The 17,688-nt window shown below is 33.6% G+C and overlaps 4 protein-coding genes across 4 annotated transcripts; 3 read left to right on the plus strand and 1 right to left on the minus strand.

Moving 5' to 3' along the window:
• The first annotated feature begins 2,033 nt into the window (after nt 1-2,033).
• LOC107458489 (cold-responsive protein kinase 1) lies at nt 2,034-3,948 on the plus strand. The gene is made up of 7 exons (XM_016076702.3): nt 2,034-2,230; nt 2,316-2,357; nt 2,436-2,566; nt 2,650-2,863; nt 2,947-3,178; nt 3,264-3,414; nt 3,581-3,948. Exons 1-7 carry the CDS (start codon nt 2,041-2,043, stop codon nt 3,908-3,910), a joined length of 1,290 nt encoding a protein of 429 aa, XP_015932188.3. The 5' UTR covers nt 2,034-2,040; the 3' UTR covers nt 3,911-3,948.
• A 2,657-nt stretch (nt 3,949-6,605) lies between these two features.
• Nucleotides 6,606-8,816, plus strand: LOC107496529 (protein trichome birefringence-like 5). The gene is made up of 4 exons (XM_016117804.3): nt 6,606-7,448; nt 7,708-7,901; nt 7,988-8,146; nt 8,254-8,816. The coding sequence occupies exons 1-4, from the start codon at nt 6,666-6,668 to the stop codon at nt 8,585-8,587; spliced, it is 1,470 nt and encodes a 489-aa protein (XP_015973290.1). The 5' UTR covers nt 6,606-6,665; the 3' UTR covers nt 8,588-8,816.
• Nucleotides 8,817-13,308: 4,492 nt separating this feature from the next.
• Nucleotides 13,309-14,210, minus strand: LOC107458480 (homeobox-leucine zipper protein HAT3-like). Its single transcript, XM_016076693.3, has 3 exons — nt 13,960-14,210; nt 13,661-13,740; nt 13,309-13,586 (listed from the first exon to the last, which is right to left on the minus strand). The coding sequence occupies exons 1-3, from the start codon at nt 14,176-14,178 to the stop codon at nt 13,352-13,354; spliced, it is 534 nt and encodes a 177-aa protein (XP_015932179.3). The 5' UTR covers nt 14,179-14,210; the 3' UTR covers nt 13,309-13,351.
• Nucleotides 14,211-16,786: 2,576 nt separating this feature from the next.
• On the plus strand, nt 16,787-17,669 carry LOC110281428 (uncharacterized). The gene is made up of 2 exons (XM_021143650.2): nt 16,787-17,214; nt 17,359-17,669. Exons 1-2 carry the CDS (start codon nt 17,032-17,034, stop codon nt 17,512-17,514), a joined length of 339 nt encoding a protein of 112 aa, XP_020999309.1. The 5' UTR covers nt 16,787-17,031; the 3' UTR covers nt 17,515-17,669.
• Nucleotides 17,670-17,688: the final 19 nt, after the last annotated feature.

The raw sequence follows: 17,688 nt of genomic DNA on the forward strand, positions 1-17,688 counted from the left end.
ACTATATAATAATTGTGTTCCTTTTTCTTGGCTTAACTATATTATATTATTGTGGCAATTTTAATAAGGAGGGATTATTTGTAACAATAAGCGATAGAAAGAGAATTAAGAATATGTGTGATCGAAATCTTTTATTGTACATCCAATTAATAAAAATTTGATACTAGTAAAGCTTATCCTTCTCTATCTTTTGCTACTTCTGAGATATTTATGCGTGCTATATATAGTACTAGCCATCTTTATCCTTTAATATCACTAGTATATATAAGCTCATTTAATTTTTCAACTATGGATGGAAAAGATTAAGTCAATTATTGATACAGGTAAGTGAAGGTTTCCAATTTTTTCCATAACCACCATGCATCGTTAACTTGTGCTGATCAAATAATTCAATGTCAAAATAGGCCAAAAGAAGGGTAAAAATAAATAAAGAGAAAGTCTAGGGGACATCATTTTTATTAAAATTTGGCCAGCATTTAACTATCAAAAGAAAAATGAATAATCCTACATCATTAGATGTTATCTCACACTATTAAAAATATTAATAATAACTAATTGATGGTTATACATCACAAATTCTGCTGTGTCTCTAACATTTCTCCTAAATAAAATCATGCACGTTGAAAAACGTGGTTTTTCACCTCTGCACTTTAAACTGTATCATCACAATTTCGACAAATGACAAAACTGAATTAAATGACAATTCCATCATGACATGACTACTGTAGAATACATGCGCTTGGATTAATACAGCCACGTGGGATATTATTCAATAAAAGAAATGAATATTATTAAGTTTCATGTTAGGTGAAAACTCAACTGACTCTCAGATATCAACTTCACGTAAAGTCAACTGTATCTGAATTTTCACGTTCATATTATCATGAAGTATGAACGGATCAATGACGCATGCTCAATTCCTTTTAAACTCCGAAGCATAAGTAACAAGTATTTCTCCGTAAATCTTTTACCATTATAAAGTTTTTGGGGCAAGAAAATCATCCTTTTAGTCATACTAATTATTTTGTTTATCAGACAGAAGTACTAGAGTAGTTTTTTGGAGAGGCCAGTATATAAAAGAAAATATAATTGTAGAAGAGGAGAAAAAAATTAAGAGAACTAATACAAAAATTTAAAAAATTATATACTTAAAAAAATTTAAAAATGCATTTATTCCATACTTGGCGCACTCGCAAAGATTTAAACTCGAATGCAGCCTCCAATCCTATGCAGCTAAATGGGAGGCAAACAAAATTACCATCTGACCCGGGCCTCGGCTGCGGATGCAGTACTCTAAGAGGCACCAAAAAGAGATTTGGTAACAAAACCATGAAAATATTTGGGCCGAGCAATCCATTAACCAACAAAAAAGCCCATGAAGACAAAAAAGGAAGTGGAACGTACGGTGTGACCGTGATAGTTGGGGTGACTAGTGACAGAACAGGACGGCATTAGAAGCAAAATCAGAGTGATTAGGGAATTGATTATTGAACCTTTTTATTTGTTCATTTTATAACACGGAAGAGTGTAGAATGTTTCAAATCAAAGGGAAGCAGCATGGAAGTGAGACTGAGAAGTGTTGTAACTTGTAAGGAATGAATACTTGCATCACAGACACCAGCTCATGACCGTGATTCAGATATCATATTCCTTTTTTTTTAATTTAATATTATTTATAACTACAACCAACCCAAGAGACAAACGTATAGGATTTGGATTTTTGTATTCCAATTGAATTGTAGTGTGCAACAATATTAACAATGTTTCGATCAATCCTATGGCACAACCTTGGAATCATTCTTCAACTCTCATTCTTTTTTGTTTTTCAGTGTTGCCAGTTGTGTATTCAACTTATTTGGAATCATGCCTATAATGCTTGCATTTCTACCCAACATTATTAATAATAATGCCTCCAAGATTATTACTCCAAGCTTACTATTTCATTGTATACTTGCTAAATCAGATTTAATTTGTTTAACAATGTTCAACTGAGTGATTATTATTATTACTATTATTGCAGACAATAATCCAGAATCCTCTATGGGAGCTCAGAACTCATCATGGTCCCATCACACTTCAGGAGCATTGTTTTTCTTCCTTGGAGGGATAATAGTGCTTATCATATTGCTCATTCTTCTCTTTGTCTATTGGATGGTTATTAAACGGAGATCACCACAAGAGGCAGAGGAGAAAATGGAAAAGAAACCTTCAATAATGAGTCAACACCATGGTAATTAATTCATCTACTTTTATTACTAATATTACTATGTTTGTATTGTGTGCTTGTAATTAATTTCTGTTATACTGTAAAGCAGATGAGGTGGTGAAGGTAACATTTTCAAGCAAACAACAGCCAGGTAATACTCAAAGCAGTAAAATATGAAATCGTAGCATGATTTGAATGTAAAATCATAATATTGCAAGTTTGTATATAGGATCAATGGACTTCTTTAGTGGGAGCCTTGGGACAATTAGTCACTTCAACCTGAACACATTGAGAAGGGCAACCAGGAATTTTCATAGCAAAAATCTTCTTGGAAGTGGTGGTTTTGGCCCTGTTTATCAGGTATTGGTACACACTTTGTTTCACACAATTTTACTATGCAAATATATAGTCCTTCCAATGAGATATGCATGGAATTTTGACAGGGAAAGTTGGCAGATGGAAGGCTAGTTGCTGTTAAGCAATTGTCTGCTGAGAAATCCCAACAAGGAGAAAAAGAGTTCTTGGCAGAGGTGAGATTAATCACAAGCATCCAACACAAGAATCTTGTTCGCCTTCTTGGTTGTTGTACTGATGGATCTCAAAGGATTCTTGTCTATGAATACATGAAGAACAAAAGTTTGGACCGCATCCTATATGGTACATAACTATGTATATATATCCCTTCTTTATGTTGTATATCTAAATATTCATCATAACTATTTTGGATTTTCCTTTTTCAGGAAAAAGTGACCAATTCCTGGATTGGAGCACTAGATTCCAAATTATTCTTGGAGTGGCACGGGGATTGCAATATCTACATGAGGATTCGCATTTGAGAATTGTTCACAGAGATATCAAAGCAAGCAACATTCTTCTTGATGAAAAGTTTCAGCCAAAGATTGGAGACTTTGGGCTAGCTAGATTCTTTCCAGAAGATCAAGCTTACCTTAGCACTCAATTTGCTGGAACATTGTAAGTACTTCATTCAAATAGTACTCCTCAAACTCATTGTTAACATGAATTCACTCAAACAATTTAATTGTTGTCTTTTGATTAGAGGTTATACGGCTCCTGAATATGCTATTAGAGGAGAACTATCAGAAAAGGCCGATATCTACAGTTTTGGAGTTCTTGTACTTGAAATTATAAGTTGCAGAAAGAATACAGATCTTACTTTACCATCAGAAATGCAATACCTTCCTGAATATGTAAGTTCTTCTCTTCTCTACTATGATCTTAATTAAGGTAATAATATTTGAATATAGTAACATAATGTTGTGCAACAAATACAAATGATATGTTGAATACACATTGAAATTAAATGTTTTGATATGGTTGTGAGTAAGTAAATGTTCATTATTCTAAACTCTATAGGCATGGAAGCTTTATGAGAAGTCAATGGTGATGGGACTGGTGGATCCAAAGCTAAGGGAACATGGATTGGTGGAGAAGGATGTGATGAGAGCATTCCACGTGGCATTCTTGTGCCTACAGCCTCATGCAGGTCTGAGACCAGCCATGTCAGAGATCGTGGCACTGTTGACATTCAAAGTTGAAATGGTGTCAACACCAATGAGGCCATCGTTCTTTGATCGGAGACCCAAGAAGCACGATGAGGACATGCCCTCTTGGGAAGCCATATCAGACACTTTCTCAGTTCCAATCATAACTGATTCTAATCTTCCAACATCTGAAGATCGCTGATCAAACTAACAGGAACAGCTGTACTATATGTATATATGAAAATCTTTTAGTAACATTTGAATGTATTTTGAATAAGAATTTAATTTTGACAAGTGTAAAGTAGGTTTACGCGTGCATTCAATTACGTAATAACTATCTACATATTATTGCACTGTGTAGAATGCTTTAAACTATCATAAAGGTGATAAAGTCTAAGGTGAAAACTCAGATGAAGTCGATTTCACGTGAAGTTGATATCTGAGAGCTATTAGATAAAAATTTAGTCAAATCAGTTAAATTACCTAACGGCTCTCAGATATCAATTTCATGTAAAGTCGACTGCACCTAAGTTTCCACCGAAATCTAATTATGATTAATAAAAGATGTAATATAATGTGTTTAGATTGATGGCATTGGGGGAAATTAAAGGGGGAATAGAACAGTGGTATGAAATAGTAAAGAGAACCTCGATAAATACAAAGGAGTGAAGGAGGTTGGACAGAGACAAATGCAAAACCGATATTAATCTCACCGCCAATTCCAAAGTCCACACCATACCCGACACACATTCAATGCTTTTACTTTCTCTATTTCACACTCCAATTTTCACTAAATACGTATAAAATGTCACAAAAACATTTCAATAATTCATTTACCATTACAGCAACAGTAGAAAAATGGCGTTGACTACAGAGCAACTAACACACAGATAGAAAAACTCTATCTAATATTGCTCACCGAAAACCAAAAAAAAAAAGGTTGTGACTCAACATTATTTAATATTTAACACTCATTTTTTTTTTCTTTTTACAATGATGTTAAACATTAAATAACTGATAAACAACCAACAAATTCAAAAGCATACATACAAGAAGTAGTTCATTCGAATCTTCTTCTTCTATCTCTTGTTGTGTAATGGATTTGGACCCGTAGGAACCACTCTTTTCTCATCTGATTCTGATGACGTAGTAGTGGTGTTCTTGAGGCCGTTGAACTTGTTTGCATTATTATTATTATTATCTTGGAGTTGCAAGCTTCTGTTATTGTTCTTGGCTCCTTCAAACAAATTGCTAGCACCGGCAGTGTTGGAACCAACACAAGCCCAGAACAAAAGCCACAGCAGAAGCACTAGCTCTGATAATCTCATCTCAACAAAAGAGAGAGAGAGAGAGAAGAGGAAATAGGAAATGATTTTGATGAGGGTGATGATGGTGATATTATTAGAGAGAAAGAGGAGGTGGGTATGATATATAAGAGTAGGGAATGGGACATTAACTATGGTACCTTCTCCTCGGATATGCAGTTAAATATTACTATGATACATCACAGTTTTTGCTGTGGTCACACCAAACCTCATTAATTGCATTTAAATTCCTACTAGCTACTAACATGAGCATGAGCAATTTATAGCTGCTTATTCAAACCAAACGGAATTTGCTGCATGGAGTGGACTCTCCAAAGCGCTACAACATTCTGTTCCCTTTGACAGTTAACACTTTTGCAGACAGGTAGGTACTGTAGCCCTGTAGCATTAAGCATTAACACTTTAACATTAACATTAACACTAACAATGCATCAACCTTCTTGTGTATATGCATGTCTCCTCCACCCACGTGCTGCTCCATTTGAGGGCCATACTTGAAAAGCTGACACTCTCTCTTTCTATATGTGAGACAAAAGAAAAAGGAAAAATGGGAATTTAATGGCTGGTTTTGACTGTGCCATACATTCAATTCAATTGGATTGAATCAAATCATCGGTTTCTTTCAAAGCAAGTCTTCTTGCTCCCTCCCTCATGAATGATGGAAGTGACATATTTTGGGGTTCTGCTCTTCCCTGCTTTGTCTTGTGTAGTAGTAGTGACTATATATATACGCAAACAAACACGTAACTAAACAATTAATTTATTAGTTTATATGTGAGTAAGGTTATTATTACTGTATGATAGTGAAGATAGATGTGAATGTGAATGCAAATGAGATGAAATGACAGTTGGTGCTTCATTAAAGGCGGCCATTTCAGTTGAAACAACAAGGTTAGTTACAAATCTTGCTATCTTGTCTTACGCTTCTCTTCAAAAGCTAATTACAACAAAAAGGGAACGCTAGCTAACACAGGTCAGCGTTCACCCATTTGACCCATAATAATAACTCCTCTTAGACCTTAGACACCTATTTTTGTTACACGCATTTAGCAATATTTTTACTAATTTAATATTAAAACGAAAAAGATACTAGGATTCTTTATTTCTACTGTTTTACTCGGTTTACAAATTTCGAAGTGCCGGCTTTAGTCAATTATCCAAGGATTTGTGTTTTGATATTTTCACATCATCGAAATCAGCATGACTTTTGCCATCTTCATATAAGTCATATCTCCAATTCATATATATGATCTCCTCTATACCTTCATTTAGGAATACTAGCATCGTAATTACAAAGGTTTCAGCGACCAATACTGTCTGAAAATTTTTTTATACTAAAGAGAATGAGGAAAATGGAGGAAAATTTTAACTAAACATTTCTTTTTGTTCGTGGGCTGTTGTAAATATTTTTGGTAAAAATTTGAGTTACTTTTAGTGGCTAAGGAAAATGGGCTGGGCCTATTGAGTTAATGGAAGTTGGGCCTAACATCATCCCCAACCCCCCTCCAAAAAAAAAAAAGAAAAGAAAAGAAAAATAGCGGTGCCTGTGTTTGCACTTTACACTCTGCATTGTCCCTGTGGTAGCTTCATCTGAGTTCACGGAACGGAACATGTTTCTTCTCTTTCTCAATAATGGCTTCTTCTTCTTCTTCTTCTTCTTCTTCTCATAAGAACCGTCCTTCTGTTTCCACGCTTTTCTTCCTCACATTGTTCCTCCTATCAGCATTCCTCTTCATCTTCTTCTTCAGAAATCGCGACCCCGCTCTCACCCTCCGCTCAGATCTCCTCCTTCTCCACCCTCCTCCGCTCTCCATCCACGTCCACCCTCCCAATAACACCCAAACTCAACCCGAAACCGAAACCGAACCCGAAGCCGAGTCTGCCGTCGCCACCCCCACCGACACCGACACCGACACCAAAATCTCAGTCGATAACACTGACGACACTCAAGCAGAATCCGACGCCCAAGACGAAAACACAGTGAATGGAAGCAACGGTGATAACGATAGCAGTGATACTGATGATGAGGTAGGAGCGGTGAAGAAGCAATTAGATTGCGACTTGTACAGTGGAACCTGGGTTAAAGATGAAGGGAATTACCCAATTTACAAACCTAGTAGTTGCCCTTACGTGGACGAGGCTTACGATTGCCAGGCCAACGGTAGAAAGGATTCTGACTACACCAAGTGGCGCTGGAAGCCCCATGGCTGTGATCTTCCCAGGTTTAGTCCCACTGACTTCTTGAAAAGACTCCGAGGTAAAAGACTCATGCTGGTTGGAGATTCCATGAACAGGAACCAATTTGAATCCATCTTGTGCATGCTCCGTGAAGGCCTTCAAGATAAGACTAAAATGTATGAGATTCATGGATACAAAATTACAAAAGGAAGAGGCTACTTTGTTTTTAAATTTGAGGTAAACTCTCTCTCTCTCTCTCTCTCTCTACTTGTACTCTATTAGATAATTGTGATTAGTTAGGTAGTTATTTTAGTTGGTGATAATGATGGCTGTATTTACAAAGGTATCAAGATAGTTAAGTTAGTTAGTTAGGATTCTGTTATGCCAACTCAGCCTTTGTACATGTATATTTATTGAGCTCAGCATCAGAATGAATTACTGGTTTTCACCATCAATGCTGTTTACTGGGCTAAGATTTTGAAACACTTGGGGTCAGGACTATAATTGTACTGTGGAGTTTGTGAGATCTCATTTCCTTGTGAGGGAAGGAGTTCGAGTTAAGGCACAAGGCGGCTCGAATCCTACATTGTCAATAGATCGGATTGACAAGACTTTTCGCCGATGGAAGAAGGCTGACATTCTTGTCTTTAACACTGGTCACTGGTGGACTCATGGAAAAACTGCTCGAGGGTTTGTATGCGAATCAAATCATAACCCTCTTTTCATTGGCCTTTAACTTGATTAAGTGTTTCAGGGAACATTCTACATTTTTGCAGGGTAAATTATTACAAAGAAGGCGATCAACTTTATCCAAAATTTGATGCAGTTGAGGCATACAGAAGGGCAATAAAGACCTGGGCAAAATGGATCGATCATAACATCAATCCAAAGAAACAAATTGTCTATTATCGTGGATATTCTTCTGCCCATTTCAGGTAATTTTTTTTCTCTGTACAAAGGTTCATGTGAAAGAAAAAACTTACTGGAAACCAGTACCATCTGCTCTTTGAATCATATCTCACTGCATATGAATCGTTAACAGAGGTGGAGATTGGGACTCAGGTGGGTCATGCAATGGTGAAATTGAACCAGTTCTTAGTGGGTCCATCCTAGATAACTATCCCCTGAAAATGAAGATAGTGGAGGAAGCAATTCAGGGAATGAAGTTTCCAGTAACATTACTAAATGTCACAAGGATGACCAACTTCCGCAAGGACGGGCATCCATCGGTTTATGGCCGGAACGTCACTGGCCTAAAAAGAGTCTCAACAAGGCGGCAGGACTGTAGCCATTGGTGTCTTCCTGGGGTCCCTGATGCATGGAATGAGCTCATTTATGCCAACCTTGTTCTCCAACAAGCCAATTCAAGGAGTTAACTCAAACCATCCTCCTTTCAAGACTCAAAGAGAGTTCAACATTTTTGTGCGGGAAACAAGGGAAGAAACAAGAGAGGACTTTCTTCTTGTATATGTCTAGGTTTTGCTTCCATCTATTGAATCCTCTTGATACAATTATACAAATATAGGAATGTTATTTGTTGTACATTGCTAAATCTACATCATTGTTATATTGACCTGCATAACTTATAAAATTATGTTAAATCAATGGCAAAAAGGTTTGTTAAAATGAGGTGTGAATATAGAAATGCTCATCTGTTTACACTACACTATTATTTTACAAGGAAGTATAGGGAGCCAATGGAATATTTGTACAATTATACAATTGAGGTTTAGGGATGTTCGATTTAATATTAGAGATATAACCATTAGTGTTACTTTTTTCCATCGGCGTAAGCTTTTGGGATGAGTGATATCATGACATGGTATCAGAGCTCCGAAAGGTCAAGACTCTTATTCTATTGGCTCTTTAGCAGGACTCTTATTTTATTTAAATTGATTTGTTAGGCAATTCGTCTCGGTTTACTAATTTTTTTGCTTTTTTAAAAATAACTTATTAAAGTTGATTTTTAAAAAATTGTTACTAAAACTGTACTAGATATATCATGTATTTGTTAAATTGACTTAAAAGGCTTTTAATAAACACAAATTATTAACATTTGTATTCAATAAAGTTATTTTCAAAGTTTAAAATGATGATGATAAATATAAGTGAAAACTAAAATTTGGAATCAATAATTTAACTAAGCATAAATTTAAATATTTATTAATATATAAGTTTATATTAAATTTTTTAATTTTAATAAATACAAATTAATTTTAAAAGATACCTCTTTAAATGCTTGTAAAAAACACACTTAATTTTTAAAAACTACAAATATAAATATCTTTATTTACTAAACACAATAAAATATTTATGCACATATTTTTTCACAGAAAATTTAACAAATCGGAGCTTACTAGACAAAAAAAATCTTGCAATATTGACCCACCACCCTTTGAGATCTGATCTTACTTATAGATACAATATAACATCTGTATTTAGACTTAATCAGTTGTGCCTTGGGAAGAATCCAAAAATGTTGCACATCAAATTAACATGACTGCTACGACAGCCAAGGAGAGTAAACACAAGTTGCAAAAACTCAACAATACATTTTATTTTAAAAAGGAGGAGTTAAAGATGTATATTTCAAAGTTTTTTTATGTATATATCAAAATATTTAATGCCCTTTATAAAAGTTTATTTTTTCTTTTAAAAATCTTAACAAGTTACCAAAAACTATTTGTTATACAAGACCAATATCAAATTGCGTTAAGTGGCATCATTATGGGTAGGAGGGTAGCGATTTTTGGTGGGGCTATACTCAAATCTAAGTTGTGATCCTATGTCTACGTATTCAATAATTTGATTCAATGTTTTCGCAAAGTTGACTAAATTCTTGGTGCGCAGAGGTCACTCTCTGCAATATAGCCATTATTATATCATTACTATAAGCATCTAGTCAAGTTCAGAGAGTTAAATGTCAAAACCGGACTTTTTCTGGAACCATACTAATTTTTCAACGCAATCTTATGAGCCTATGTATTCATATTTCCATGAAGCAAGCCAAATCTTGTTTGTGTTATTATTCAATTGAAAAGTACCCATGTATTGAAAATAAAAAGAAGAGGCCAACTATATTTCATTAATCATATAAAGTTTGAAATGAAATTCATTAAATATCAAAATTTTAAAATAAATTTACTATAAGAATTTAATTCTCATATTAAGGTTTAGCTAACATGTTAATGTTATAAATTAAAAAAATTAATAAAATTTAAGTTTTAATATGTTTGTGTATATTTATAAGACAAAATTTAAAAATTTGTACTGATAATATTTTTAAAGATTTTACTAACTTATATTCTAAGAGCACATTTTAGAAATACCATAAAAAAATATCTGACTAAAAATTATTAACAAATTAATTTTTAAAAAAAATTAATACATTAAAATTTAAAATTTTTTATTAATGTACTCTTAACATGTACCTTTTAAGATACAAATTAACTAATTTTTATCTTTAGTATATGTCTTAGCCAATATCACCTTATTAATCAATGGTAAAATTTTATAGAATTTTACTATCCTGTGCTATAAAAATATTAATTAAGCATACTATAAAAAAATATTTTAATATTTTTGATATATTTAATGAATTAAAAATTTAAAAAAATTATTTTTACAATAAATAATATTAAAATATTTTTTTATAATATGCTTAATCAATATTGTTAGGACACAGATAACAAAATCCAATTTTATATTCAACATGGTGAAGTGATTTTTCAATAGATAAAATAATCTAATAATTCATCATCATTATGGCTTAACAGCATTTATGATAATGTGGCGTTGTACAAGGGAAAAAGTCAAATTAAAACTTAAAAGCGTTAAACAGAGAAGGAGGACCTAGCTTGAATCCCAAGCTATCAGCCTCGAAATTTTGTTCAGTGGGAAATGGGTCCTTGGATAATCATGTTGGAAGAATCCTTGTTCAACGATTTGGTCAAGTTTATCTTTTTCCAAAAATTCCACGGACATAATTATATTGAAACTCTTAACTATTTTTATAGTGATATTTAATGAATCCTCCTAAACATATTTTAAAATAATTTAGTCCATCACGAAAAAACAATTCAGTTAATGGCAGAAACCATTGGATAAGGTTCAAGTATCTTATCCTATATGCCTCCTTACCCATTATTGAAATTCGACAATTGCTTAAACCAGCCATAGCCATTCTTCATGCCTTTTATGGGGACATGATGGTTTCGAAATCTATGGAATTTTATGTGTCAAAAAAGTAGACACATGCAAAAAGGACAGGAGATGGTTTTCTCAGCATGAAAAATATGCATGTAAATATCACGTCCTGATATGCTTTATCAATTTTACTTAAATTTTTTATATGTCCATAATTTATTTCATTAATTTCAAGCCTACGTTTTTTTTTTATTTTGCGTTCATATCAGTAAATCATAACTTTTTGAGTTACTACTAACTAGTCTATAAGATTTAATAATTCAGTGTACTTGTTTATGACATGACAGTAATAACTAATGGTTAATACTTACACAAGAAGATTAAGTATATATGCTACTGCTACTATTTAAGTTATAAACCAATTCATAATGGTCATTGTGACACTAGCTATATCAATTAATTATGGTTTAAGACCTTAATTTGTAACGCTTGCTCATCTTTTGGGCTAAAGTTGGCAGAAATGCAGAATGTTTAATTATTTGTAGTCAGTTGAAACTACTTATGCTTGGTCAACTAAATAATTATGGGTCCTTTTCAAATATAGTATTAGTTGACAAAGTAATATATAGTATAGTACAAAAATTATATATAATAATATGCCCATAGAATTGGTGAGGTCTTCTTTGTATAACAAAAAATGTCAACCACATGCACTCTTAGAGGAATTGCTTAAGAAACAAAAAATAGAATGTTTTTAAGCTCTTTCATTAATGTCTATATTATATTAAAGGGGTCAATATTAAAAGCATGTATAGGAAAAAAAGTTTCTTAATTAATAATTTGTTTTCTTCTAATTTTTAATTAATAATAGGATCTGATAAGGGGATTTAGTACTTAGGATGAAAACTAGAAAGATACAGATATTTTGACTACCTTATTCTTTGGTGCAGTTTCATATTATTGGTCTCTTTGATTTTAGTATTTTATAGGTGTTTTGGGATAGGGAACAATTCTTAATCCACCTTGGTTAGCTAGCCCATGACCCCACTAAAACGCGCTTATGAAATTTCTCTATTACCTTTTTGCACCGCCATGCATATGTATGTATGGTGTATAATACTGTAATCTCATCTTAAATCTATTGGTAATGATTTTATTATATTTTTAGATTAGAAGTATTGGCACTTAGCTTAATTAATTGGTAACCACTCTTATGGTTTTGGACCAACTAATGCAGAATTGGTTCAATAACCGAATATAAGCGCACCAATAATATAATATACAATTTATTAGTAACTTATCACTAGCTTAATTGATATAGATTTTCAAAGATTAATACCAATAGAATCTTAGTTGTTATTGTTAAAGAGTAAAGATATAAGCTAAGAGAAAAGTAATATAGAGTTATATAGCCGGCATACGTTATATACATGTCATTATAATGCAAACTCGTCAAACAGAAAATCAAAGTCAAAGATTAATTAACAGGACTTGGTTTCGACATGACATCAAGATAGAAATAGTTAACACGTTTTCACATGGAATGAATTTCTCTTTCAATCCTTTAATTTCTAGTAATAGTTTAGTACTAAATTTAATAACTTAATGAATTTTTTATTTTATAAATATATTTTTTATTTTTTTAATGTGAGACTAATTTCATATATTACTCTTAGTATTTGCAACATTAACAAATACATAGCTGGATGGTGCGTCATGGATGACCATTATATAACGAAATGTTGTCTAGCTCCGCAGATTCATTCAATATTCCAACCTTGAATCGAACCCTAGTTTCATTCTAATTAATGGACTCACTTATGGGAATTCTTTCTTCTTTTTGGGTTTCAACTTTCAACCATTCAAACACTTACGATGATGAATTAATTAATTAATTAAGATTTGATGAACTTGCATTGTAAATTATAATGAACTAAAAAAGAGAAGCAGCGACCTAGCTAGGTATAGTTAATCTATTCTATTATTGAGTGGGTTTAATTTGAATTTGGAATAAGCAGTTTGTGGCATGAAGAACACATAGTGAGAGTGGTAGCCGGTGAAGCTTTGGAGTGTTGAATGTATAATGATGGTGGCGATGTTGTTGTTGTAGCTTTGAGTGCAGCAGTTACTTCCTCCAACTCCTTCTTCAACCTTCGGTTCTCATCTGTTAAACTTTGGCACCGTTTCTTCAACAACTCACAATCCACCTCCGTCTGTTTCAGCTTCGTCCTGATTATCAAAATAATTCATAAATTAATTCAACTATTTCTTAATTATTAATTAACCACCTCATCCTCACTAACCTAGCTCTTCTGTTCTGAAACCAAACTTCAATTTGTCTTGTCTTTAGATTCAATTCTTCAGCAAGTGATTTTTTCTGGGCCTGCATTTGCAACCAATTATCAAGTTGATCGCTTCGCAGTGCAACAAATATAATACTGAATGAATTAAAAAAAACTATACTAATAAAGTCTTTTACGATAATTATTTTTATGATTGTAAAAGACTTTATTTATATTTTTTTCTTCAAAATTTAATCTGTCTAAAATATAAATTTTTAGGAATTTATTTGTGGATTTAGTTTAAGAATATAAATACATACTGAATTAAGAGTGGTATGCTGGTTGAAGCTGTTTTCAAGCATGGTTGATTGCTCCTTTGTAAGCCTGAGTTTCTTGTTGTTGTGATGGTGGTGGTGGTGGTGTCCTCCATCATCATCGATTCTCTGATGAGTAGAACAGAATTTCTTCTGATGAAGGGAAACCATAAGAGGCTTGTTCTTCTTCTTGTTTGGCACTAGAGCAAGAGAAAGCCCAGTCATGCATTCTTCTTCTTCTTCTGCATCATCTTCCATCTTCATCACTCTATTATTATTAGTAGATGATAACATCATAATCACCAACAGAGAGTAAAATAATAGGGGTCTAATAAGCTGTTATGGGTATAAATACTTGTCACTGACGCTAAGTTATTGCCTTCTATTCAACTCTATCATTCAATTTTCAAAAATCACATACATACAAGACTCTTAGTCTTATTATTAGACTACCAATTTAATTAATTAAATAAATAGTAAATTAAAGTAAAGGTTAGGTGTGCTACTACCTATAAGTTAAAACACTGTATTTACCGATTTAATATCAAATAATTTTCTTTCGAACACGATCACATTTCTTAACTTTTCTTTTATTCATTAAATTAACGTCAAAAATATATTATTGACGTACTTATTGTCACACAATGACACAAATAATAATATTTCAAGTATTAAACAGAAAAAAATTTGAACAGAAAAATTAAAACCAAATAATGAAAGATGCTATGTAACTGTTTTAACCGAACATTGGTCCCGGTAGCGGTAGCAATAGCAATATTCCCATATTAGAAGGCATGCTTTCCATGTGCAAGATAGAGAATGAGGGGCATTTTAGTGAAACAGAATGTTAATTTAATGCTAATTAGTAATTAAGTTTTAATTGTTAATTATTGAGGTTGGACCATACTGATGGAGGTTTAGCGTTTCCATATAGTAGTCAAATTATTCGGTACTCAAGAAACGGCTGAACAGTGTTACCCAAGCCAAAGGCAAAACTGATTTTGGGTTAACATTGAAATTTGAAAGGCATGTGTACCCATTATTCGACAGTTATCATTATTTAATTAAGGATTTTCTAACAAATAATTTAAAGACATTCATTACGGTCACTTTAGTCAAAATTTTTCATTTATAATGATTCTCTTCATTATTTGAATGAGTATTGATCAAAACTATTCTCTCTAATTGTATTAATAAATAGCCCTTAATCACATATTAAAAATTGATATATTACCTTATTAGATTAAGAGGGTGAGGTTCCCCTAATCCCTATCCCTATCCCTAATAAGAATAGCGGTTAAACTTTTGGCAGAAAAAGCATTCATTTATTGAAGCAGCTGGCGGCAGAGGTAAAGCGACGTACACGTACGATCCTAACTATTTGCGACAGTTTTTGTTGTAGCCCGCAAAACTCAGTTTTGTGCCGAGCTACCGTTGCTAGTTGCTACTACTGTTACCGTGCCATTTATTTATCACCGGTTTTTTACTAGAGAAATGTTATATCATACCTGAGGATATCTTACCAAAGTTTTAAGTACAAGTATTTCATTTCATCAATTCGGGAGTTTTTGGGTCAGTGGGGCCTAACCTAAGAACCCCATGACTCATGAGTGTACCTTGAATGAAGTTGATAACCCCACTTGTGAAAATGTAAGGTGTTAAAGTTGTGTAAGGACAATAACATTTCAAAAGGAAAGAACAAGTGCAAGTTCTCCATTTTTCTTTTTCCGGGGTCATATACTAGTATAGTATTCATTTTGAATCCAAATTAAGTTTGATCATTTTAGTTGTGTAGTCACTTCAGGCCATGAGGGTTCATGTTATTGTTATCCCGTTAGGTAAGGCACCCTTAATTTGATAACTCATAGCACGCAAGGGCTTGGTCTAGTGATCATCTTCTATACTTTGCAATTAGTACACCCGAGTTTAAAATTTGGCTGGTGTTAAGTAGTGGATAGAATCCTTAATATTGTATTTGTGTGGGGTAAGTGAATTTGTAATGTCTAGGATTGAAAGCTGTCTAATCCGTCTAACAAAAAAAAAAATTGATGATCCATGTGGGTGTGGACCCAAAGTGGACATAACATGTCTGCTAGTTTCAGATTCCAAGCGTGAACCTGCCTATGTTGCTCTGATTTTGGGTTATACTCTTTCTGAATTTGGTCATGGAAAGTCATGAACTAGAAGCAAGTACATCCAAACTGGTCATTTTCATGCACTACTTGCTCCACTCTTAACCTTTTACTCAGACGATCATTATGCTACTCATCAATTTTTCAGCATGATTGAAATGCCTTTAACGGAACATGCGCCACAACTTTAGTACAAACATGATCCTATCTAGCTCCTCAATTTCAATACATAAACTACTGTTGATTTGGAGATCATGCTTTGTTTGAATTAGTAGTGTGTGAAATAAAGATAAAATCATGTATTGGCTTGATGACGTAAGTTAATTTGATTCGTGACACATTGCTTTTAATTATGAAACTATAGCCACCCGTCAAACCGATGTTTGTTTCTCTACTCCAATTAGAATTATTTAGGATGATGTATTGAATGGATATGCTGGTTGCCGGAAGCTCAATAATCTTGCTGAAAATGAAATGAAGGTACAAACGGATATGGCAGCAATCAACAAGTGTCTAAGATCACAACAAAATCTGCAAGACAATGAGAGGGTGAGAGATCAATATAAATATAGCAGCCAAAGGGGTGGCATATCACAACTAGTATTTATTGTTGACGACAAAATATGGGATTGATCATAAGCAGTGTGATTGGTTTCTTTTGGCACGAGACGTGCACGTGAAATGAACTGATTTGCTTTGTTTACCTGCTCTGACTGTAATATCAGGAGAAGAAAAGAAAAACCCATATACTATGAGAGAGGAGCGAGTAAAAAGGGTGATTGAAAGGAAAATAGGCAGGCTAGTCCAACACAAGTAACAGAACCGTGGGCACACAAGGGTTCAGACATGTTTCCCCAGCTCCTCAACCAATAATTGCATACTCTCTCACCTCTCTGGCATGCTCTTCTATATAATGCCTTCTTAAAGTAATGCAATAACTTGCCCTATGGGTGGCAACCTTAATTTTCAGAGTGATCACACGATGAGTTCCTCAATCTTCCTCCTATACTGCCTTCTCATATTCTCCCTACTTCTCTCTCAACACACAAGCTATTCTCAAGATGTGATGCCAACTCGGAAGTTAGGTATTTCAGGCATTGCCCAAGATCACATGCACCATGAAATCCAGGTATGTTTGTGCCTGTTTAATTACCTAAGACTGTAAAGAGTGAAAACCAAAGGTTCAGTTTATATCAGATACAGGATGCAGCATATTCATTCTTATAAGGCAAAAACCAGATATTCATTCTATAATACTGCTAATAAAATGCAGGCAGCAGATGAGGCAATGGAAAGTAACCCGGCCAAAGAAGATTCCATGGAAGTAATACTTACCAGCGACGGTTACGTTCCTCCTCGTGATCTTGTCTACCATACAGATTACCATGGAGTAACAACTCATCCAACTCCTAAACATCCCACACCATAGGCTGCAGTTTTAATTTTGCTTGGTGAGAGATATATGCAGTTATGTATCCTAGTTTTTATTCATATGAAATGTGATGCTCACTATATGGAAAGATCAACTGTAGTTTACATGCTAAGATTACATGATACATTTTCATTGCTTATGTTGTTTATTCAATTTATACACACACAACCA

Source organism: Arachis duranensis, chromosome 1 (genome assembly GCF_000817695.3).
Source record: "Arachis duranensis cultivar V14167 chromosome 1, aradu.V14167.gnm2.J7QH, whole genome shotgun sequence".
Lineage (NCBI taxonomy): Eukaryota > Viridiplantae > Streptophyta > Magnoliopsida > Fabales > Fabaceae > Arachis > Arachis duranensis.

Bases quoted from the DNA above. Each gene is read 5' to 3' on its own strand.
- LOC107458480 (XM_016076693.3), bottom strand. From the start codon at position 14,178: ATGACTGGGCTTTCTCTTGCTCTAGTGCCAAACAAGAAGAAGAACAAG. The intron at 13,741-13,959 runs GTATGTATTTAT...TTGCAAATGCAG, and splicing joins AGCATACCACTCTTAATTCA to GCCCAGAAAAAATCACTTGC. The intron at 13,587-13,660 runs GTTAGTGAGGAT...TTTGATAATCAG, and splicing joins TTTCAGAACAGAAGAGCTAG to GACGAAGCTGAAACAGACGG.
- LOC107496529 (XM_016117804.3), top strand. From the start codon at position 6,666: ATGGCTTCTTCTTCTTCTTCTTCTTCTTCTTCTCATAAGAACCGTCCT. The intron at 7,902-7,987 runs GTTTGTATGCGA...ACATTTTTGCAG, and splicing joins CATGGAAAAACTGCTCGAGG to GGTAAATTATTACAAAGAAG. The intron at 8,147-8,253 runs GTAATTTTTTTT...AATCGTTAACAG, and splicing joins TATTCTTCTGCCCATTTCAG to AGGTGGAGATTGGGACTCAG.
- LOC110281428 (XM_021143650.2), top strand. From the start codon at position 17,032: ATGGGTGGCAACCTTAATTTTCAGAGTGATCACACGATGAGTTCCTCA. The intron at 17,215-17,358 runs GTATGTTTGTGC...AATAAAATGCAG, and splicing joins ACATGCACCATGAAATCCAG to GCAGCAGATGAGGCAATGGA.
- LOC107458489 (XM_016076702.3), top strand. From the start codon at position 2,041: ATGGGAGCTCAGAACTCATCATGGTCCCATCACACTTCAGGAGCATTG. The intron at 2,358-2,435 runs GTAATACTCAAA...GTTTGTATATAG, and splicing joins TTCAAGCAAACAACAGCCAG to GATCAATGGACTTCTTTAGT. The intron at 2,864-2,946 runs GTACATAACTAT...TTCCTTTTTCAG, and splicing joins TTTGGACCGCATCCTATATG to GAAAAAGTGACCAATTCCTG.